The following is a 23,270-nucleotide window of genomic DNA, read 5'->3' as shown; positions in this document are numbered from 1 at the left end:
ATTACAATAAAAGCTGGTGTGTTTACTGGGTGTTGCTGACCCATTCTGTCTGCATGTGGTCTGCCTAAGCTGTGGTCAGATGGCATTTTGCTACTCTGAGGATTGTTTGCTGGATCTTGGCTTGATACATGGGCTGCTGTGTTGTGACTCATGTTGATGTCACTGTCCCGACACACTCCACTGAGCTTTGCATCGCCACTCCCAGACCTCCCCCTACCCCCCTCCAAACACACCAGCCCTGTGATTTACTCAGTTGTTTTTTTTGACCAGCCTGAGATCTTTGTTTCAAAGGGGTTGGTGTCTGCGTGTGTCTGTGTGAGAGGATGTTTAGGTCCTCTTCAGGGATTGTGTCTGGGTGGGGGGTGTTTATCTGTGGGCTCTATCTCTATTTCGAGGGGCTGTTGGTCTGTTTGCCTCCACAATGCAGAGGTTTTGTCTGGGTGTGGTGGATGGATCGTGCAACTGTGTGTGTGTGTGTGTGTGTGTGTGTGTGTGTGTGTGTGTGTGTGGAGTGACAGAGAGAGAGAGAGAGAGAGAGAGAGACACCGAGAAAGACAGAGAGAGCACACTGGCTACTTTGGCTGCAGTTCTGACCAGTAGCATTGTGGTTACTGTGGGCTAAACCGCAGCTCATTGGATTTTGTTCCCACGACTCTTTAGGTCCTCTTAGTAATCAAGGATTGCAAGCTTGTAGCCTTGGACTGCGCTCTGTCGTATGTGTGTGTTTGTGTTTTCTGATATGGATAATAGACAAAAGTGGATTTTAAAAAAGCCAGTAAACACATTTCTTTACTGTTGCTGTTGGTAAATCCAGACATTCATTTGAACAATTAAGTTAGTACCTGATATTTGAGAAGAAGGGTCCCGATGTCCCAGTCCGGTTTATTTGCATTTTAAAGAACAAACGGTTGTTTTATAGTGTATTTAAAATATCCATTACCTGAATAATTAAAACATTTTCAAGTAAATCAATTGTTCTATACATACATCTAAAATGTATGTGTGTGTGTGTGTGTGTGTGTGTGTGTGTGTGTGTGTGTGTGTGTGTGTATATATATATATACACACATATACACACACACACACACACACACACACACGCAGACAAATACATACATTTTAGATGTATGTAGAGAACAACACACACACACACATAGGACAACATCTATCTGCTTTAGGTCCTCAATATCTCAATATTCTGCAGTACATTACAACATGAGCGTTTGTACTTTAGCTGCAGTACAGGCATTATTAGATGGTGGTTAAGTTGGGAACTTTTGCTTTATTGGCGCGTTCGTTCCCGTTGTTGCCTAGAAAAGGCCGGGAGTCTTGGAGATGAATGAATAAATACAGCTCTAATAGCCAAACCACGGGATGAACAAATGCGTGCCAGCTACATTAATAATGAATATGTTGTTAAAAATGCAGAAGCTGTGCTCGAAGGGATTTGAATTTGCCAGCTAGTGTGAGTGTAAAGTGGACACTGGTCTTGTGGCAGTGCTGTGCTAGCCTCAATGGCAGCCCAGCAGATTAGCATTTGAAATAGATTTACAGATGGTCAGATTTTCATGAATTATCTGATGGTGTATTTATGCGCCATATGGCTTTCGCATGACTGTTAAATCCGTTTAGTGATGATTTAATGAAATTGCCTTTTTAAACAGATTTGTAGGGATGGCATACGTTGCCTTTCTGCCAGCAAGAGGCGGAAGAGGTGTTGGCCATCATCAAACACCGAAAGGTTTGGGCAAACCCTGGGCATGAGTTGTGCGTGGCCTTTTAGAATCTGTGCAGCAGACGTATGGTTAAACACTAGATGGTAGCGTGTAGTAGCTAATAGGGGGTACTTGCTTTAGGCTTGTTATTACTCATGTCTGTAAGGATGTGTTCATGAATAGCATGCTTTGTTAGCGTGGTTTGTGGCGCTGGACGGCCCGTTTTGACTCCCCCTGTATGTATACAGCCAGTGTACATGCTGTACAGTTTTGCCATTGTGAAGTGCTTTATAGTCTTATGTAACTTGATCGAGTGAGCGAGCAAGTCTGTGGGCCTCAGGTGAATTTGGCTGTGAGTGACGCGCCCAGTGTTAATATGGGGTTTGCACTGAGAGGCTGGCGTGCCATTTAACACCACACTGCTAGAATCAACAGAGCTGTTTGACTACTGCCTTCGAGGAAAGCCGTGCCTCTAATTATACTGTTGACTTTTTCTTCAGCATATAATCGGTTCTGCAAGCGACATGTCCAAGTTACTCACTGCTCGTCTGCTAGCCAAGCACTGTAAGAATGCCTTTCCTGTACGTTTTACATGCTGTACAGTTGGTCAATCCTTAGAAGAAAGATTATTATTTATTTTTTTTTGCTGTACTATTGAAATGATTGGCAATTATTTAATATGTAATTAAATGAGTAATCACACAGTGTATTTAGAGGGTCTCTCGTATCATCTTTCGTGGAAACTGCTCTTAATGTGGGCAAGTGGCCTTATGTATGTATAGGACCCACACTCATTGTTTTTTTGTTTGTTTGTTGGCACTATAAATGCTAGAGGACTTTTAATATATCAAATCTGGATCATTAGATCAAAGCAGCGCTATGTAACATTTTTGCCTCAAAATAACCACTTCAAAATCCAATGATTTGCCTGCAGTCTGAACATAGCTTTTGTGGTGGCTCAAAGCGAATGAATGAATGAATTTCACTTTCCTACTGTAGGGGGAACCCAGGAGCACAAAATACCAATTTTTCATAGTGTTGCTTTAACCTGATCAAAAAGACACATGTTACTCAATATTAGGAGTTTATTAATACATAAAATGTAAAATCCATACATGGTAATGTGCTAATACACCACAAAAATAAAGGGCCCCTTAATATAATTGATAACACTGTATTCTTTATTGGCAGAATCAAGTCTTTATTTTGGTTGCCACTAACACCAAGCCTTTATATTATATTATATTGCAGTGCTTGATACTACAGCAAATGTGGAAGTGAACCTCAAAAATAACAGGGTTGTAAGTGGGTGTGGAAAACCATATTTGGGCATTTTTGTGGCCCAAACAAAGTCACAAATCTTCTAAATAAGGATCAGATAAAATGTTGAACATATGGAATCCTTTACTGCATTGCAGTACCTAATCCTATATGCTGAACGTTCGGTACATTGTGACCCTGCTCCGCAAACAGAAAGTATCTTCTGTAATTGGAAAGATGATCCTGATGATCTGCTTTTAAACACAAATGAGGCAAGAGTTCAGAATCTGAACTCATCCAATCCTATCCAATTACACCCTCTTTTGTTGCCACCTTCTTTCCCTGTGGCTTCTAAGGGTTACTGATCAGTCTCTAATGTGGTTTGAGTCCTTGAGGCCTGGGCGGAGCTTTGGTCTGTCATTTAAGTGTTAAAATGCTGGCAGTGAGTGGCAAGGGCTGCTGGGTGAGTGTGTGGTTGGTGCTCTAGGCAGTGGTGAGGTGAGGGATGAAGGGATGGGGACGGGTGAGAGGGTTTCGGGTTGTTTCTGGCTGCTCTGGGCTGCATACTCTTCTCATTATCCCTGCCTGACTGGCTCATAGCTCGCATACCTCCCCAATCCAAACTCACTCTCACTCTCTCTCAGCTGGCTGGCTGGCCTGCAGAGGAACCTCAGCCTCACTGCGGCTCCCCTGGTCCTCCTGTTTTAAAGATACACATGTCTATGCTGTATACAAGCACAGTACATGGGATGCAGGTTTGCTGCTGGGCCAGGATTTATATTTAGATATAATTTGATGGTTCGACACGTCTCATGTTTTGGCTGAACATAATTTTTTTTCTCTTTTGAATTTTTTTTTTACTAAGTCAACACTTGTGATTTCTCACACCTTTTAGAAGGGGAGTTTCTCAAAAACAGAACAGTAGAGCCTAGCAAATGTAACTTTCTGATGGATGGTGGCTGTACCTTGATGTTGCACTGCAGTTTTGTGACTTCAAGGGTTCCTTAGTAAAGGCATTTGTTATTTATATTACTGATCTTCAAGATTTTTTATTTTTATTTTTTACCTGGTTCACATAAGTGTAAAACCTTTTAGATGGTAGATGGTTCTATATAGAATGGTTGTGTGTGAATGTAGCACCAAGGAACCAGGTTAAAGGTCAAAGACCAGTTCTTTTTTAGTATACCCTTACTATACCAGAACCCTTTTTTAGGTATACCTTATAGATCTCTGCTTGTTAGGTACCAAGAATCAAACGCCCCATTACACACGCTCATCCCTACCCTTACTATCCATACACTTTAGTCAGTCACTTACACATACACACACACACACACACACACACACAGTCACACTGATTAAGTGTGTTTGAGCAGCAGATTGAAAGAGGAGCTGAAAGCAAACAAAACAGCTCTTTTCAGAAACTGATCCCTTGTCAGTCAGAGCCAGGTGGGCAGTGCAGCTCATGGTTAGTTTTAAGAAGGCTTACACTGCCCTCTTGTGACTGCATCACCAAACTGGTGCAGTATCTGGGCAATGAGGAACCGGAAGTGATGCCACCCGGTGGCACTTTGGTGCATTGCACTTGGACAAGCCGAGTTCTGTCTAGACTAATTGCCCATCTTTGTCATTGTATTCCAAGGTCTAAGCTTGGCTTTTTTATTGTACATCTCTGTTCCTTTAAAGGTTATTTACAGTTGGGCAGTGTTAGTAAAAGTGTTAAAATGCTAAGTGCATATAAAGATGATGAATTTAACCTGGAACCTGGTCATTAAGCTGTTCTCAGATAGCAGAAGTTCTAGCGAATGGTCTGGTTTTGACTTGCATTAATAGCAGCAAGAGAGATGGATGCGAGGTGAGCCCCAGCATATTTTCCTGTGCGCTCTGCAGTTCTGAAAACGGCTTGTAGGAAGTGCCAAGCCCTTGCATCATTTCCTCTGCCTCCGTCTCGCAGAGCTTCAGCGATTTCTGCTTTTCTCCTCCGCCTGTTTTCCTCCCTTCATCTTTCTGACAAACGACTACCCTGGCGATCCTGCATGCATCAACACCACGAAACCCGCAGACTTCCTTCACCACACAAACTGCCCCTTTTTGGCTTTACACAGTAGGAGTGGCACAGTGAGGCAGGCCTCCGTCTTCTGTGGAGCAGCTGAGAAGAGGGAGCAGCTGTTGCTGAGAGGAGAGGAGAGGAGAGGAGAAGAACGTTATCACTGGCCAACCTGCCATTCTGCATTCTTGGAGGTGGGGAGTAGGAGAGGTCATTTGGAGCAGTGGTGCTAGTCAGGGCCTAAATTTAGCCTGGCGTGAACCCCCGCCTTGTCCCACGACAGCTGTCCCACCTTCGTCAGCAATAGTGGAGGCTGGCCGGCCTATGGGCTGTGTGGGTGATTGACGTGTGCTCGCTGGCGGTCTGCTCTCTCTCTCTCTCTCTCTCTCTCTCTCTCTCTCTCTCTCTCTCTCTCCCTCTTTCGGTCACTTGCACACTCTCCGTGCCCAGTTTGGGCCCATGCTCCACTCCGTCCTGACCTTTGCTGGCTAACGAAGCCACACTAGCATTGAGGAGCCAGCACAGAACGTCTGAGGTAAGATAGCCTTGGCTGGCATTTGGGTATTAGGAGGTCCAGACACAGACAGAGCTGCTGGGAGAGACTGTGGGTTCAGTGTGCTGGCTCAGGCTAGGGCCTGCCCTGCTTAGCTGCACTATTTTTAGGGCTGAGAGAGATGGGCTACTGCTTGAAGAGACCAGGCCAGCTAGTGCTGCCACTCTCAGCCAGTTTGGAGCTTTAGTGTGTTTAGTGTGAACTGGTAGTGGACATCTGTTGGAGCTCTGTGGCTTAATGCTTTGTGAGAGGAGTCTGAATAGATACCTTTGTCCAAGTTTTTTTTTTTTTTGGGTCCTCTGATGAAGTCAGTAGCAGGTCTGTGTAGTTTAATTGTCCATTAGATGCCTTAACTGGTGTTGTACTGCAACACTGCACTGAAGACAGGTTTCAGTTTCTGCTTTGTTTTGAGGAACGTTGTGTAATTTGATGGTAGAAGTAGGTACTCATTGGTGTTTCGTTCCAAATTACACTCAGAAATTTCCAGAGAAGCTTTCCGGAGCTTTCCAGTTGGAAGGTGTTGCTGTTCTTTCCTGAATGCTGCTTCCTGAACTTATTGTTTCTGGTGATAGGAAGACTAATCTGTCATTTAGTTAGATCCCTGTGTTTCGTGGCTGAGAGTTTGTAGGCAGTTCTAGTAGGTGACTCAGCTTGGAGAATTGTTGTTGGTTATTATTGTAGAAGTTGTTGTTCAGTACATTTTTTCATCATCAATGTTCAGTTTATTTTCTTGCCTTCACAAAGAGGTGATTGGTGATGGACCAACATTTGATGATGTGTTTCAGAGCACAGCGCTAACTAAGAGGGTTTAGCCTTAGCCAGGGATGCAACGATGTGATTTTCATGGTATGAGAACCGTCTCAGTAAATGTCACGGTTTTACAAAACACAGTACAGGATATTGCACAGTTCTTCCTCCTGTTGTTGTTGTTTATCTTCTTCATTGTCATCGTTGTCTTCGTCGTCTTCATCGCCGTAGTAGTACTAGTAGTATACATAAACTCTTAAAGGAAAGCAAGGAATCTATTTGGTTGATCAAAAGCATATATTTAGTTAATTTAAAAATATGCTTTTAAAAACTATTTTACTACCAGCTAATGGTTATTTTCATTATGGATGAATTATTTTCTCCATTACTGACAGTTTGTTTTTTAAACTCTGAGAATAGTAAGGAATATTGGTGGGATTCTCTGTTCAATTGCATTTTTTTTTGTTACCTGTACGGTATTAATCAAATCATACACTCTGATAACCCTCGTCTCAGCAGTCCCATTGTCTAGACTTTATAAATGTTTATGTAACATTAGCATGTGTATGTAAATGTGTGTGTATATATACATAAAATAAAATATCCAATATAGTCACAATTCCCATATCGGTTCATCCCTAACATGGTATTCTACCAGATCTTGACGCAGTACTACAGATCCACTAGTCAGGTCACTGTTCCAATGTGGCAGACTGTGCTCTCAGTATCCCTGTTCAGTGTTCTCAGATAAGCACTCCACTCCATGGACGCTTTATTTAGCTTATGCGTGTGTGTTGCTTGATTGAGCTGCTGAGCCAGAAGGAGATGCCCCGTTGGTGTTGGACTGCTATTATGACTTTGTGTGTGTGGAGGTTAGAGAAGGCCACTTTGATTCCTGGTCAATGTATCTGTGCCAAGCCTCTGGAGCAGCGTGTGTGTCTCTGTGTATTGTGTTGTAATGATTATTAATGAGTTAGCGATACAGTGGCAGGACTGTGCATGTTCATAAAAGAAGCTTTGTAGGTGTCCAACATGAAACTTAAAGACTTGAACTTTGAGAGTTGTTAGCATTTTGATTTGGTGTGTGCTTTACATTCTTAATCGGCACATATTTGGTTAAAGGATCTATAGTATTGACACAGCTGTGTGGCAAAATGGTCCTGTTATATCAGCCACCCTAATTAGTTGCTGTAGCCTCACACTTGCCCCACAGTCTCAGATCTTGTAGCTCTCACCAAGTGCGGCCTCACATTTAGGGTGGTCACACCTACCTTTTTTGAATATATGGCAGTTTGTGTGATGCTTGTGTGTATGAGTGTAATGGGCACGTGTGCTAAGTATTGTTTTTACTAAATCTGTTAAGCCCATTTTATTAGGCTATATAATTATGGTCAAATTATGGATAGATTATTCTCTTACTAATATGATCACTAATACAACCATAGTGACGGCCCTATATATACAGATGGTGTATGGCATTTTCTCAGATTCTTACATATTGTCGATGTCATGCAAAAACCTTGTATCTCGATTTTTGCAGTTCTCCACTTTTTGACATCGTTTGAATCTGGAAGTTGTTTCTTATATTGTGTCAATTTAATAACGGAATGACCCATTAGAAATGCTCCAAAATTGACTTCTATTTAAAGCCCCCCCCCCCTTCTCCTGTAAAGTTGACCTGTTGGAGATACAAGGCGTTTGCATGTGAGTGACGATATGCTATGTACGCTATGTTTTAATGCGACTTTGTGTGCAAAAGTAAGAACCCATATCGAACCCATCTAAGTACCTTTAGCCACCCATGACCCCCCATAAACCTCACTTTTTATCCCACAGACACAGAATCTCTTCGTTTCTCCAGAGCCTTTCTTGCCTGAAGCTTCTGGTCCAGGGCTAACGTCTCCAAGAGCTGCAGCCACCGTGACATCCTCTTATCTCTTGGCTCAAACGACTGTCACTCATCAGCTCACCCTGCCCTTCTACACCTATCATCTTCACCTCCTCCTCCTCCTCCTCCTCCTCCTCCTTACTCCCCCACCCAACCCAACCCAGCCCAGCCCATGACCACAGCGCCACCGCCATGGCGTTCTCATCACGCTTTTCCTTCTGGGAGCAAAAGGAAAGTGGTGTTCCATTCTTCATTCTTTATTCATGTGTGGCACCAGCTTTAGGTTTTCTGCATGCACTACTTTCCTGTTCTTATATTCCAAGGCCTATGGCTGGGGAAAAAAACAACAACAAACAAAAGCACACAAATGTCAGTGGGGTATATTTAAATGCATGGCCCGGTCTGCATGTGTGTTCCAGGGCAGATGGAAAACATGATTCACTGTGTGAAACTGTCCAGTGGGTTCTAACACCATGGCAGACTATATTGTAGGGAATACAGTTCCAGAGCTCTTTTGGTTTCATTTTGAAATCCTTCCACTTGCTCGACCACAGCAGTAAACTGATGCCGACGCTTTAAATACAGCATGAGAAATGATAAAAATAAAACCGGGCCTATTTGGGACTACAGTATAAAGCAACAGGCTTTATTTGAATTTTGCAGTGACGCTGTTTTGTTAAAATTATAGCTGTTGAAACTGTGAGTAGTTTTTGCATGAGGGTGTGGTGTGTGTGCATGAGGGTGTGTTTTGCGATTATACACAGTCCATTTCAGGACGCTTTGCAAACCCACACCCTAATAAATTTCTCCCACAAACCTCTTCAGGTCAAAGAAGAGACCAAGACAGCCCCCAAGAGTTCGAAAGAGAGTGTAAGTGCTTTAAGAAATGGTGTGAAATAGCAGCACACTTTACTAACACAGGAAGCCCAGTTCACTGGTTGGAGAGGGTCTAGGGGAAATGTGCTTGTTTGGTTCAAAAGTCATTCATGCCTCTTTTACTCATTCGGACTGGGCTCAGTGTCGCCGAGAGTTGTGTTTTACCTGTGTTCAGGACAGGCTTTATCAATATGGAACTGGATAATGAGGGATCGCGGCAGTAAAGAGTAGTGTTTTGAAGTAGTCCTTTTTAGTTCTGTTGGTCAACAGGCAGCTGTTGGAGACCGTTGACATTCCAAGGTGTTGTGAAATGGACTGTTAAGATAAACATGGTGTATGCACACAAATCCCCAGACTAACACTGATAGCAAGTGAAGTGACCATTTTTTTTTTTTTTATGATTTACACTGTAAACCGAGGCTTTGGAAATTTCTTTTGCAAAGTGAACTGTTTAGTTTAGTTCAAAACATACTTCTTTGACAAAGTTGGCACGTTGTTCACTGAGGAGAAAATATCTTTTATAGAAGTCTGGAATAGCTTATTAGCATCCACTGCTTTACTTTTTTAGCTGTAGTATTAGCTAAAGTAAAGAGGAAGATGCTCCTTTTACTCATGCAAACACCAAAGCTGCTGATTTCCCTCAGTTGTTTTTGACATATTGGATATCTTTACCTGAAGGTACATGGTGGAAGACGGGGGACATAAGATACTACCGATGTCCAGTCCTCTGTATTCTCATATCTAGCTAATGCCATGTTTTTATAAACACAAATTCCATCCCCATTTTCTGTAGCATTTGCCTTTCCATCACTGAAGCAGGAGCACCAGTAGCCTGCAAGTCAATTGCAAATTGCAAGTCATAGCAAGTTTCTTGACCTTGCAGTCGCATATTGAACTTTATTTGAACATGCTGTTTAGCTCTGCAATGGGTAAGGTACACTGAGCTCTAGACTTCAGCAGCAGATAGCAAGATGCGTGCAGAGACATGCTGGGATTAGGACTGTAAGGGAATGTGCGAGCACTGCAGAAGGAAACATCCCGAAATATCAGTTAACTGAGATGACTCTGTACTGCTATGAAGTTCGAAAACCAGAGATGGTTCATAAAGGTGATGTTTTGCCTTCTCAGCTGCATGGCTGACATGGTTTATCACACATTCTGTATCCATCACAAGCTAGTTAATATCCTCAGCGTCTTCAACACAGAGGAAACCTGTGTTAAAGGCCTCTGTGTCTATGTCTGTAATGTGTGCAGCTTGCATTAACAGGAACACAGTTTTAGTTGGTCAGCTTTTCGTACCATTTCTGGCTGCTTTTGGGTTTTGGTCCTAGCTTTGCCTTCTTTTGGGTCAAAACATTTACTTTTTAATATAAAACTGTAATGAGCTTTTGTTGACAAGCAAGCCTTCTATATTGAACTTACCAATGCAATGTATCTTCTGCTCCCCCCCATGCCTTTTGGCAAAGCAGTCAGACAGCGATGGCAGTCTGAACAGCCGTTCACAGTCAGTGCCCAGTCTGGAGCCTGGTAAAGCTCTGCTGCGTACTAAGAGCCCCCAACCTGTTCGAGACTCTCCTGACCATGTGCAGTCCCAGCCCCAGCTCAGAGAGCGCTTCAAGAGCCCCTCACCCAACAGGAACAGGTTTTCCATGGTCAAGAGCCCAGATCCACCCATGATGCCAGAGCGGTTCAGAAGCCCTGAGCCTCTAAAGACTTCCCAAAGTGCAGAGCATGTGATGAATGGCGACAGCAAGACCAACGGAACTTTAAACAGCAACATTAAAACCGTAGTCAGTTCTAGTCAGCCAGAGCTGGCAGAGGATCCTCAGGGTGTAACCCGCAAGAAAGTGGTGAAAGTGGTACGGAGGGTGGTCAGGCGAGTACTCCCCACAGAGGAGGATGCCACCACCACCACAGTTACACCCGCACCCGTTCCCCCGGCTCCATGCCAGCCACCAAAACCTACTGAGCCACCCAAACCCGCGCCAACATCTGTGCCCAAGGCTGTGAAGATGCCAGTCTTCTCTTTCAAACACGACTCTATAAAGAAGGAGGAGAAGGACGACATCTCCGCAGGTTTAGCAAGCCTGTTGACAAGAGGCAGGACCAGAGAGCCACGGCCTCGTCCACGCAAGGAGGATCCCACAGAAAATCAAGAGGATAAGCAGGAGAAACCTATAGAGACAGAAAACTCAAGCGTGAAGAAACCTGAAGCCAGCCAGAGTGTGGCTCCAAAACCAGAAGAAAAGGCTACTGTATCGCCTACTTCACCCACTTCTGCTGGCCCCTCTTCTATTGGGTCTCCCGTTTCCTCACCAGTAGGCTTCATCCCGGCTTCCAGGAACACCCCTCATACACAGCCTCCTGGATTCATGCCTCCATCCAAACCTTCTGCTCCAGCACCTCCTTTAGGGTTCATCCCACCCCCTAAACCTGCTGGATTTGTTCCTGCCCCAAAGCCACCTGCACTGTCCCCTCCACCAGGCTTCATACCTGCGCCAAAGACTTCCCCAGCGGCTCCTCCTGCTGGATTTATTCCCAAATCTGGTGAAGTCCTTAAATCTCCTAGGGCATCTGTACCTCCTTCTCAACCCATTCCAGACCCCAAATCTGTATCAGCCACACCCAAATCTGTATCAGCCACACCCAAAACTACACCAGTAGCACCCAAAGTAGCTTCAGCCCCTGCCACTGCCCCTGCTCCTGCTGCTGCCCCGGCAAAACCCACCACCCTTTCCGTTTCTGCAACCAGGCCTGACCCCTTCGCCTCTCCTCCAGGGTTCATACCTACCCCCAAACAGCTGACTGCAAAGACCCAGGAGGTACTGGTTGCTTATCTTCTGCATGGATCACTTTACCCTAATGGGGACTGTGTGAGAATTGGAACTGACAGATCCAGCATGAACTTGAGCAAAGTGTTTAGCTAATCTCTGCTAATGTGTGCTTTTGTTCTTTCAGTTTCTAACAAAACTTACCTCACAGTGTCTTTGTGTAGCAGCTGTCGTGCAATCTCCTTTAGGGATAAGAATCCCTTGTAGTTTATGCTGGGGTTTACAAAATGCCACTGCGTTTCACAGAGCTTATCGCAGCACATCGCATCCATCCTTGGATGCTCTTAGACTCTGAGGTACCCAACTCCCAGGGTAAAGGCTGTGCATAGCACACAGTTCGTCTATTTATGCAGTCTGGCTTAACTATGCATAGTTGTGCGAGTGGTAGTTATTGTCCGAGCGAATGATAATGAGAGAGGGTTGGCATGTGCGAGCGTGTGAATCCATCGGGCCAGTTAACGACCCCTATGTGATCTGAAGATGAGAGAGGAAAGCCACCCTGTGGTGGACTTATTCTGTGTGCAGCTTTTTTCTTTTTGCATTCTGTCTGATCCTCTCTCTCGCTGTCGTTTGGAGCTTGTTAAAAGGAATACTGTGCAGGCAGACGTCTCTTAATGAGAACGGTTTGGTTTGGTGCACTGCATGTCTGAATAACTTGTATATGGCTGTTTGTTCACTGGTTTGATCACACATTATAATGTTTTCCTAATTGAGCATGAATGTAAACAAACACCACAAACTCACTTTGTGCACCTTCTGTTTGTTTTTTTGTTTTTTGGGTGGGGTGTGTTTTTGTATTGGGTGTGGGTGTGGGTGTGTGTGTGTGTATGCACCTGTTGTATAAAGGTGAAGGCAGTCTCACGTCTGTCCTCTACCCCAACTGGGAAGACTCTTCCTAGGAGCATATCTAAAGCCCCCTGTCCACCTGTAATCAAAAAGGTTTGTGTGTGTGTGTGTGTGTGTGTGTGTGTGTGTGTGTGTGTGTGTGTGCATGGTTACCCCCTGCAGTTTCGGTGTGTGCAGGCTGTGCTCTGCAGGGAGGAAATGCATTTGAGTAGGCACAGCTAACAGTCTGCCGGTTGGCAGTAGTAGTATTCGCTAACTGTACTATCGCACACTGTAGCAGTACCTAACGCTGGTCTGCAGACTGCTGTAGACTCACCTCCTGTTGGTGGTCTGACTTGTAGGAGACCCCCACGTTGAGTCCAACCGAAGAAGCTCAGAGACGACTGGAGCGCATCTTCGGGGCACCTGTAATTCTCCTTTTTTTTCCCTCCCTCTTTTCTTCTCTCCTCTTCATTGTTCTGTATGTTTTGCTGATTTCTGCCCTGTCCAGTTGTTCTTCCCTTACTCCTCTACATATGAGCTGCTACTTGATGGTTTTCTGTGTGAACTTTTAACCATAATCGATTGCAGTATTTCAAGATTGATTCATCCCGATGCATTGCTGCATTGCTACTCCCCTGCTCATACAGTGATGTGAAGAAATTAGGACGCCTCATTGATGAGCTTTTGTGTTTTCTTACTAAATAAGTGGACATTTGATTTTCACTTGAACAGGTTTGAGAGATGGAGGTAATATAACTAAACACTTGCACCTGAAGAAATGTGATAGGTTTGTAAAACGTAGATACTAAAGATGCATTTTTCTTGAGAGGACAACATTGTGACACCTCCACATTTATTACTACTTAAAATTACGCTAAAATTAGAATCGGATGCAGCACATTAGCTGCAGATGATTCGGACAATGATTGAGAATTTTATATATTTTTTTAACAAGCAAAGATTTTCTCTGTACACCTTGCATGAAAATCAAACATGGATCTGTTTGTTGGTAGATGCTGAACTTTGCCTTCAACTGTGGTAAGAGCTACCTGTAGGTACTGTGATGAAATTTTAGGATTCTTGGACACTTCTTTACGCATATTGCGGTCAGCACTTGGGCTGAACTTGCTAAGACGGCCTGATCTGCCCACGTTGACAGTTGTTTCACTTGTAAATTATTTTGCAGACCGTGAAACAGCTAATTTCTAATTGTTCTGAGATCTTTCAAATCTCTAAAAACCCTGTTCAGACTCATCCGCCTCTACAATCTTCTTTCTCCTATATCCTCTCTCTCCTCTCTTAACCATGTGCTGATCCTCTGCAGCTGATGTTCTGCACCTGATTCTGATTCTAGCCATTTAAGTAGTAATCAGTGCCATATCAAAATGTAAGGGTGCCCTAACTTTTTTATTATTTAAAAATATATAATAATAATTACAATTAACGATGCATTTGAAATTAAATGTCAAATTTTCTTAGTTTTTCATTATTTTACCTCTCTGTCAACCTTGTTATAATGATCAAATGTCCATATGTTTAAATATGTTTAAAAAAAAAAAAAAAAGACTTTTGTCATGGAGTGTTCCCTTACTAATAATTTTCTTCATTCTTGCTTGGCATTGCGTACAGCACTTTGACAGGACATTGACTTGTGAGCTTGTAGAAGAGCTGTCAGATTTAACTAACAGTGGTTATGGAAACCCATGATTAGTTTTAATACATGTTTTAATAACATGTCTGTTAGGGGCTCACCATGACCCACACAATGGTCATTCCCAGTTGCCTCTGCCCATCTAACATCTGTAATCCCTCTCAGCTCCTGCATAATTTTTGTTATAATAACATTAGTCTATACTTTTTTAAATGTGTATTTGTCTGCACATCACTCCACCTACACATCTTGTTTTGGTTTTGTCCTAATAAGCATAATTTGTGATGAAATCTCAGACCTCAATTCAATTCAGCAATTGATTTTGCTGGATTTTTTTTTTATCATCAAATGAATCTCAGATTTCACCACAATTAATGGCCTTAAAAATAATAAACACAAAAATGTGATTGGAGGACCTGTTTTTACACAGTATTGGAATATGAAGAATAAAAAGAAGCACCAGGTTTTTGGGGGATTTTTATGTTTACAAAATCCTCTGAAAATAGAATGTTGGCCAGTTAAAATGAGCATATTGTCACTGTCACACAAAAACACCAGATGTCTAAAATTGCAAGTGTAAAGAAAAAAAAAAATCTTGATTGTATTCTGTGCCATTGTGGAGCATTTGTATTAGTCCATTTATCATGAGTTTAGGATACAATGTAAAGAACATCTGCCAGATTTGCATTATGTAAAAAAACCAAAACAAAACAAAAACAAACAAACAAAAAAATATATATACATATATATTTTTTTATTTTTACATAATGCGAAACTGGCAGATGTTTTTATATATGGTTTTTGCTTGACAGTGAGGTTATATTTTATTGAATATTATTATAAAAAAAAAAAAAAGATTTCCAAAATTGATGCCATTGAATAACCTCCTTCAGTGCAATGCATCGCAGCATACTGATGCATTGCCAAACCCCTATTCATAATGATTTCACACGTTCTTGCCTGACATTGCACTGATCAATAACTGCATTAGCAGATCCACTTGGCTTCATGCATGTTCATCTCCACTCAGACTGTGTTCCTCTGTCCATTGTGCTGCACTCCTCTCATCTGCCCTTCTCTTTCTCGCCCACCGCTGTCTTGGCTGCGCCTGCGGCTGTCTCTGTGGCTGATTTGTGGCTGGCTGCCATAGCTGGATTGTGTGTCCAGTGCGTCTGCAGCCACGTCCATTCAGGTAGAGGGTTCACCTGAGGACGACTCTGCCTTCCCCGCTGGCGTCCAACTGAGCCTGGCCACAGTGTGTTCTCGGGCAGTCTGCTGCAGTGTAAGCCTCCGCTCTTCTATTTAGGGGTGGGTGATATGAAGACGTTGTTAACATGACAAATGATGTCACGATAGGAGAATAAAGTGTTAGGGGTCTTGTCCAGGGTTTGTTATTGGTGTAGCCTGGTGGGTTTGCCCAGCCAGGGATTCGATCACTAGTCTGCCACAAGGACAAGCGGTGTTGTTACCCACTACGCTACACCAACGCTTCTAAATGCTGGCACACAAATTTCAGGGTGTAACTGCTGTGTTATGTCCAGGTCTGTTCCAACCTGTTACCCCCCCCAAGAGATTAAAAACTGGCTCAAGTGGCTCAGTGGACTAAGGCACTGACTCTATGATCCCGCGTCATGCTGCTTGCTATCAGCAGCCGGAGCCTGAAAGAGCACAATTGGTGCCCTCTCCCTACATTACTATTAGTGCAATGTTTGCCAGCAATACCAACTGATGTGTCAGAGCTGGGTATCCTTCACTTGGCTGACTGCTCATGGCGCGTCTTCACATTCCTAGTGTTGGGAGCTTTGAAAGTGTTTGAGAAGGAGTCTTAACGAGAGGGTTGGCCAAATGAGATTTTTAAATTGGGGAGGAAAATTAGGGTAAAAGGAAAATAAATATTGTCAGTGTAAGTATCGTGATATTTTTTTGTCCATGTTGCCCACCCTTACAACTCACCCTTTGCCCTCTGGCCATGTCTTTTTGTTTTGCTTCGTTACTCAACTACAGCTACTTTTAATTACTGCATTTCAGCATATCTTAGTTAAAGATACAGATCTCCCTTATATCTTATAGGGAATAAACATTGCTTTAAATCTGCCCTGAATTTCTGTTTTTATTTTTTATTTTTTGGTTGTTGTTTTTTGGCAGTCCAGCCATTGCATGGTGTTTAAGATGGGCAGCATGAAGTTAGCGGTCCTGTTCAGCTCTTTTAAAGCGAATGCCTGGGCTTCTCTGGCTATAGTGGGCTGGTGGCTGGTTGGCATGTGTGGATGCAGCGTGATCCGTGGCACAGTGTTATTTATGATGGCCATCTGCTGCTGTTTCATTGCTTCCTCGTGCTCTGTTTATGAAGTTCATGCTTTTAGGCTTTACCTCATATCACCTATACAGTCTGTTACTTAAGCCATGTTCGAGCTCCTTTAGTTTTACCAGGAGACAAACAAAATGTATTGAAACTGCAAGGAATTTGTAAGTCTTTGTAAATATAAACAGTACACTCTTAAAAATGAAGGTGCTTCAATGTAAAGGTTCCCTACCAATTCAAAGGTTTTTCACACTTGCACATCTCTTATTACAAACATGGTTCTTTATGAAATCAAAAGTGGTTCTTTTATGGCATTGCTCAAAGAACCATTTAAAGCTTCTTTCTTGTTAAGAGTGTACTGTGCTACAGTTTTAGGCACTTGTGGATATTAGCATGAAATAAAAGCTCTTTATGTGAGCAGGAAGTGTTTAATTACTCAGTAAAACACTAATATTAGAGTTATTACAAATATCATTCATATAAAAAGTAGTGATTTTACATCGCAGTGTCCGTTAAAACATCTCCAGAGCTCTACTCGTGGAAGTGTAGTATTATGTCTAGTCATCATCCAACACCTGGTTTGGCAAATCAGTGTTTGATGTTAAATCAGGTGAGCTGGTGAGGTGGGCTGTGGGCATCCATGAGCAATCTGGAACCGAAATCTGCTTCTTTATACTAGCTCATGAGATTTCCACTATTTTCTCCAAAATTAGAGGTTCTTGTTACTTTTTACTGTATGTATGCATGTTTACCTGCATCTGTTCCAGTGTAGTCCGAAGTTTTTACAAGCAAAAACACACTTATTGCAGAGATAGATGGTTTGAAATCATTTGCATAGGTGCCTAAAACTTTTTCACAGTACATTGACTTGACTTTCTTCGCTGACTCCCCAGCACAAACATCATATAGGAAGCTGTTGGTCATAATTGGCAGCTTTGCTCTGTTAGTGCGGTTCTTTAGAGTAAGTGTGATTGCTGCCTTGCGAACTCTGGTGCGTACCAAACAAGCAGGTGGTTCTCAGTCAGGTTCTGAATGGACTAACAGAGCAATCACACCAGAGTTCGTTTTAATGGAACGGACAAAGCTGACAAGTGTGAACACACCCTTAGAATAGGCCTGTTTTGAATATAAAGGAGCTGTGTCAAGTTGTGCAGCGTGTGCCTTGTTTTCTGGCCTCCAGAAAGAGCTGGTGGTGTTTGTTAGAGAGGGATCTTTGGGCTCATTGCAATACAGACAGTAATTTACTTTGGTAAAAAATGCAGATATTGCAGATTTGTACTGAAACAAACATATTCGGTCAGTTATATATATATATAAGTACCTCCCGGGACAAAGCTAATCCTGCTCGAATAGTGCTTCTCTCCGGTTTACTCAGGCTTTAGCCCTGTTTGCAAGTTGTAAATACAGACTACCACTCAATACAGGCTGCCAGTGTGTGCTGTTGCCAGCAGACCCATTTATTTGTTGCCTTAAATAAGTGTGCTTTGTGAAATGAGGTGTGACTGTAGTGTTTGTGGTGATCACCTCAGACACTCTAATTCTGTGAACCTGAATGCTGTCTCACTTGCTTTTCCCTTCCATACAGGTTAAACCACTGTGCCTTTCTCTGGTTGATCTGTTTGTCCTTGCAAACACTGTATACTGCAGATGTGTAGTAGTGTGTGTGTGTGTGTGTGTTGTGGTCCAGGCACGGGGAGTGTAATGTATGTGGATCTGAATGTAGAGCTGTACAGTTCTGTGGTGTCTAACAGTGCTCTGAATCCCTCCCCCCCCCCCCCTCCCCCCTTGCTGGCCGGCCATATCACAGGGACAGGTGGAGGAGGATCCAGTGGCCATCCTCAAGGCGGCCCACATTGCTGCCTCCCAGCCGAAGGTCGGGCCTCTGCTGTGATTGTGTGTCTGTGTGTGTGTGTGATTCACCAACCCTTGTGGTCCTACCCTTTGACCTGCCATGTCAAGCATACCCATGTGTCTTGTGTTTGGAGTGCTGTGATCTCTCACCCCCACTTTACCCTAAACAACAACAACGCTACCCCAGCAGCCATGGTCGCTCATTGAAAGCATGAACTGCTGATGTTCTGCAAAGCTGACAAATAGTGCATGAACTCCTGAGGGCAGTTTGATGACGGCTGTTGGTAATCATTTAGTGACCGTATGTTTGGGGGAGTGTTGTTGCGGTTTATCTTTCCACCGAGTGAAAATGCATGTCATCAGTCACAGATCATTAAAGACTTAAGAACCTCATATTTGAATCTAGTGAAGAATAAAACATTCAGTATTAATGAGTGAATTTGAACATACTTTGCTACGGATTCATCTTTGAAAAGCAGTATCTGTTTATTATATTTGATTGCCTTGTTGTTTCATTCCCGTCCTTCTCGCTTCTGTTGTTCCGTCAGTTTCTCCCTAATTAACCTGACCAGCTAAATACGGAGAAGAGGATCCATTATAGCTAGAGATGGCACCATAATTCTTCTTCTTTTTTTTCTTCCTTCTCCTTCTGCTCCTCCCCCTCATCCTCCACCTGGATTTTTGTCAGCCAACTCGCCTTCGGGTTTGAGATATCGACATCTCTTCCATCTTCTCCTTTTTATTTCTCCTTCTTCTTTTTCCTCTCCGCCGTCCTCTCCTTCACCAGTTTCTTCTCGTTCGTTGTCTTCTTTTTCTTCTCCTCCTTTCCCCCTCTTCCTCCCTCTTCTCCTTCTTCTCCAACGTCTTCCCCTCTTCCTTCCAGTTGTCTGTCAGCTAATCTGTCCTACACCTCCTAAATCCTTTTCCTTCTTTTTCTTCTTCTTCTTCTCTTCAATCTCCCCTAACCCTGTGGCACCACTATCTACTCCATCACATTTTTCTACCTTGTCTCCTCCTTTATCTCTTTATTCTCATTCATCTGCTCCCTCTTCTTCTTCACCTCAATCTCCCTCTAGTCAATATTGACACCATTCTGACTCCACATTATTGGGTCTGAATGTGTGATTAGGACTTATATACAGCTTTTTGATTGGATGTATGGTTTGCATGTAGCAACAAATGTTTACAGAATTGTTTCCATAGGAATTAATTGGTGCGCGCTTCTTAACGTCATGATAATGCAAACACACACCTGAGCAACCACCTAGGAACACTACAGTACTCATGTAGCAACCACTGAACGCTTCTATTACAACCACCAAGCAAGTCCATAGCATCCGTCTAGGATCTCATTTCAACCATCTAGAAACACCCATAAGCAACCACATAACATGCTATACCAACTCCTTGGTAACTGCCTGGAAGTGAGAAACCGTTAAGCTGCACAACCATTCTGTGTTTCCTCAGGAAATGCACTGTTTAATCGGGTCACTTTTTGTTTGTTGAGTGTGTTTAGTATTATTTTGACTGGTTTAGTATTTTTATTTCGTTTTATTTTGGTCCGGGAAGTCTTGAGATCGTCTCATTGCGTCATGTTACCTGACCCTGCCAATCATCTCAACCATCAGTCCATCTCTACCTCTTATTTTAAAGCACCTTTTGAATGGATTACCATCTTATATCATATCACTGTTGTAAGATCTGGTTTTGTAAAATCAAAAAAATCCAGCAAGACAGGTCTTAAAACAGCAAAGTATGTCAACTTCTGTCGTCAGCCAGTACACTTCCATGCATGGGGTGGTTTTGAGTGGGTTGAGTCTTGCGTCTGTGTGGAGTATCCTGATTGAGTGTGTTGCACTTCTTCCTCCATAGGTGAAGACTGAGGAGCAGATCGCTGCAGAGCAGGCATGGTATGGCTCGGAGAAAGTGTGGCTGGTCCACAAAGATGGCTTCTCCCTGGGTAAGTATGATCGGACTGCCAGTTATGTGATTTCATGTATTTTTGCTAAATTTGTCAAATCAAATAGCATTCAGACCCTCATACAACAAATAGTATACAACAAGAGTAAATGCAGTCATTTAAAAAGTCACCATAATCCTTCAGTCTGTAACTGCAGATCACTGTGAAGAATGTTAGCCTTCACAGCTTTGCATAATTGCCCTTAATTCAGCCACATTTGAGGGCTTTTGTGCATGAACTACCAGTCGTTGACCAGGCCATGCCAACCGTAGTTTAGTTTCTTTTAAAACCTTTCAGAGGTAGACTTGCTATTGTGCTCTGGATCATTGTCCTGCTGCATAACCCAACTGCTCTTGAGCTTCAGATCCTGGACAGGTGGCAAAGATTTTTCCTTAATAAATGAAACTATAATTTATAAATTGCAGTTTGTTTGTTTACTCGGGTTCTCTATACTATATTAAATTGTTAAAGATCTGAAACAATTAAATGTGACCTATTCAAATGAGAAGAAAACCAAAGGGGCCAAATGCTTTTTTTTTATAGCACTGCTGTATGGATTTGCTAGTATTTATGATTTTGTGTGATTGCAGCCACTTTGCTGAAGACGGATGCTGGCAGTCTGCCAGAGGGAAAGGTGAAGGTCAAACTGGAGCATGATGGGACAGTACTGGACGTTGACGAGGATGATGTGGAGAAGGTCAGGCTGATAGCAGTTTGTCATTGTCTTTGCTATGGCCACCCTCCCAGGTCTATTTACACCCTCCCAGGCATACGTTTTTCCTGTTTTTTGGGTGGTATTTATTTTCATTTTTTATTATTATTATTATTTTTTAAATAAATAGAATTATTTTCATCTTTGCCAGTTTCCAACTGCTCAGTTGGGTCTTTCCCATCCTAAACAAGGTTATCAAGCTGGGAGGGTGAAGGCTCATGTGAGCTCTTTCCAAGTCGTGTGCAGAACCACTGCATCTTTTCCAACTGCTGCTTAAGAAATGTTCTCCATCTTAACACACTTGGAGGACAACTAGCTAACTGCCAATCATTGCTAGACTATAATAAGCGGATAATTCTACCCATTCAGAGAGAGCGAGGCAAAAGTTGCTGTCTATAGATAGATAGATTCACCTTTAGTTGTTATTGCTCTGTACAAGTACAAGATGACGAAATGCAGTTAGCAACTACAAAAGTGCAGATGGTAGCAGTGTGCAAATATATGCATATATACAAATGAATATAATGGCTGCAAAAATGGCAGTTTTGTATTTTTGTTTTGACAAAATTGTAGTATTGTGCATATATAGAAGTGCAAGAGTAAATGATAAATAATAAATAAGGAACTATTGACATTTCAGTAGTGCATCATAAGGAGGGGAGGATTTACAGTTCACATGCAAAGATTGGTGGCAGACAGTTTTTCATTATGTGTGGTTTTTAAACACAAATTTGCTTGATAGCAGTGCTGTACTTCATATCCCACTGTTCTGATTGCATAAAAAGAGAGTTTTTCTTTTCCTTTGATTTTATGTATATGATGGTGTATTGTCTTTATACTGTGACAGTTTTTCTGTAATTAAATTTAAAATAAGATATTGGCAGTATATTGTAATATAATGCAATGTATTGAATCGTAATCCCTGTATCGTAAGACATATCATATCAAAAGGGTCTTTCCAATACACAGCCCTAATTTGTATATATGAAATGTGCAGCAGATGGTAGAGAAAGATTTGTGAAACATCATACTTGGAACAGATTTGAGTCGAATAAATCTGACACACACACATGCGCACACCTATAGTGCTGAACACTGACAGAAGCTTTAGCAGCAGAGGGCAGATGTTTCAGAGCTCCTACTGCCTGCTTGTCTTTGATAGGGAGACATGCACTGAAAGTTGAATTTCCCTCACTCCCAGCTTGGCACACAGTCGTTTAATTGTCTTTTTGCTTGCTGAAGGGCAATTTGGGCTGATGTGCTTTCATAATGTGAAAGTTGATTTGAAATCCAGTTTCAGAACCATCTGTTTGTTTAGGAAATTGCAGAGCTGGATTCAAAGTTGAGGTGAACAGCTTTTAATTTCATTGAAACGTTGTATCTGGTGTCAGAATCCAGCTTCTGCTCTGCACATGGAATAATGATAACCTTAATAATAATATTAATAATAATAATTTATTTATTATTTTTTTTACCCTAGGCGAACCCACCTTCGTTTGACCGCTGCGAGGACTTGGCGACTCTGCTCTACCTGAACGAGTCGAGTGTGATGCACTGTCTGCGGCAGCGTTATGGAGGAAACCTTATCCACACGCACGCAGGGCCCAACATGGTGGTCATCAACCCAATCAGTGCCCCTTCCATGTACTCTGAGAAGGTAAAGGCAGTACAGGGCCTCTTTCCTGCTCTGGGAATGACCTGCATTTGTTCCCGTGTGATGAGCTCTAAACGTGTGTATTGTGTGTTATATTGCATATTAAAGAATGTTGTAAGAAGTCTTAAACGAGATGCAGAATGAAACCTGCTAATTAGATCGGACCCCCTATTAGATTTAATGTGCAACCAAGTTATTTTTATAATTGAATTTAAATTTAATTGCTTACTAAAGGCGATAATATTTCTCTTAGTCATCAATCCCTATTCACTCACTCTGCTTTATTGATTAGACTGATTAGTTGTTAATGGGGATTTCTGAGCTCTTTAGCTCTAATGTGCTGTTGGAACGTTTTAGAGACACCGGCTCAGTGCCGACATGCTCTTCAAATTAGC

General features: G+C 42.5%; 2 protein-coding genes across 2 annotated transcripts in view; both read left to right on the top strand.

Moving 5' to 3' along the window:
- myo18ab (myosin XVIIIA b) overlaps nt 1-23,270 on the top strand; it is a 125,578-nt gene that overhangs the window by 32,846 nt on the left and 69,462 nt on the right. The window contains exons 3-6 of the mRNA XM_072691783.1: nt 18,506-18,571; nt 20,422-20,509; nt 21,100-21,206; nt 22,702-22,878. Coding sequence (XP_072547884.1) covers nt 18,506-18,571; nt 20,422-20,509; nt 21,100-21,206; nt 22,702-22,878 — 438 coding nt within the window. The remainder of the gene's footprint in view (nt 1-18,505; nt 18,572-20,421; nt 20,510-21,099; nt 21,207-22,701; nt 22,879-23,270) is intronic.
- On the top strand, nt 10,367-12,013 carry LOC140565643 (uncharacterized). The gene has a single exon (XM_072691681.1). It carries the CDS (start codon nt 10,511-10,513, stop codon nt 12,011-12,013), a length of 1,503 nt encoding a protein of 500 aa, XP_072547782.1. The 5' UTR covers nt 10,367-10,510.

The sequence above is a fragment of the Salminus brasiliensis genome, chromosome 11 (genome assembly GCF_030463535.1).
Source record: "Salminus brasiliensis chromosome 11, fSalBra1.hap2, whole genome shotgun sequence".
In the NCBI taxonomy this organism is placed as follows: Eukaryota; Metazoa; Chordata; class Actinopteri; order Characiformes; family Bryconidae; genus Salminus; species Salminus brasiliensis.
Note: the sequence above shows the minus strand (reverse complement) of the source record. Positions and strands in the feature narration are given on the sequence as shown.

Bases quoted from the DNA above. Each gene is read 5' to 3' on its own strand.
- LOC140565643 (XM_072691681.1), top strand. From the start codon at position 10,511: ATGCAATGTATCTTCTGCTCCCCCCCATGCCTTTTGGCAAAGCAGTCA.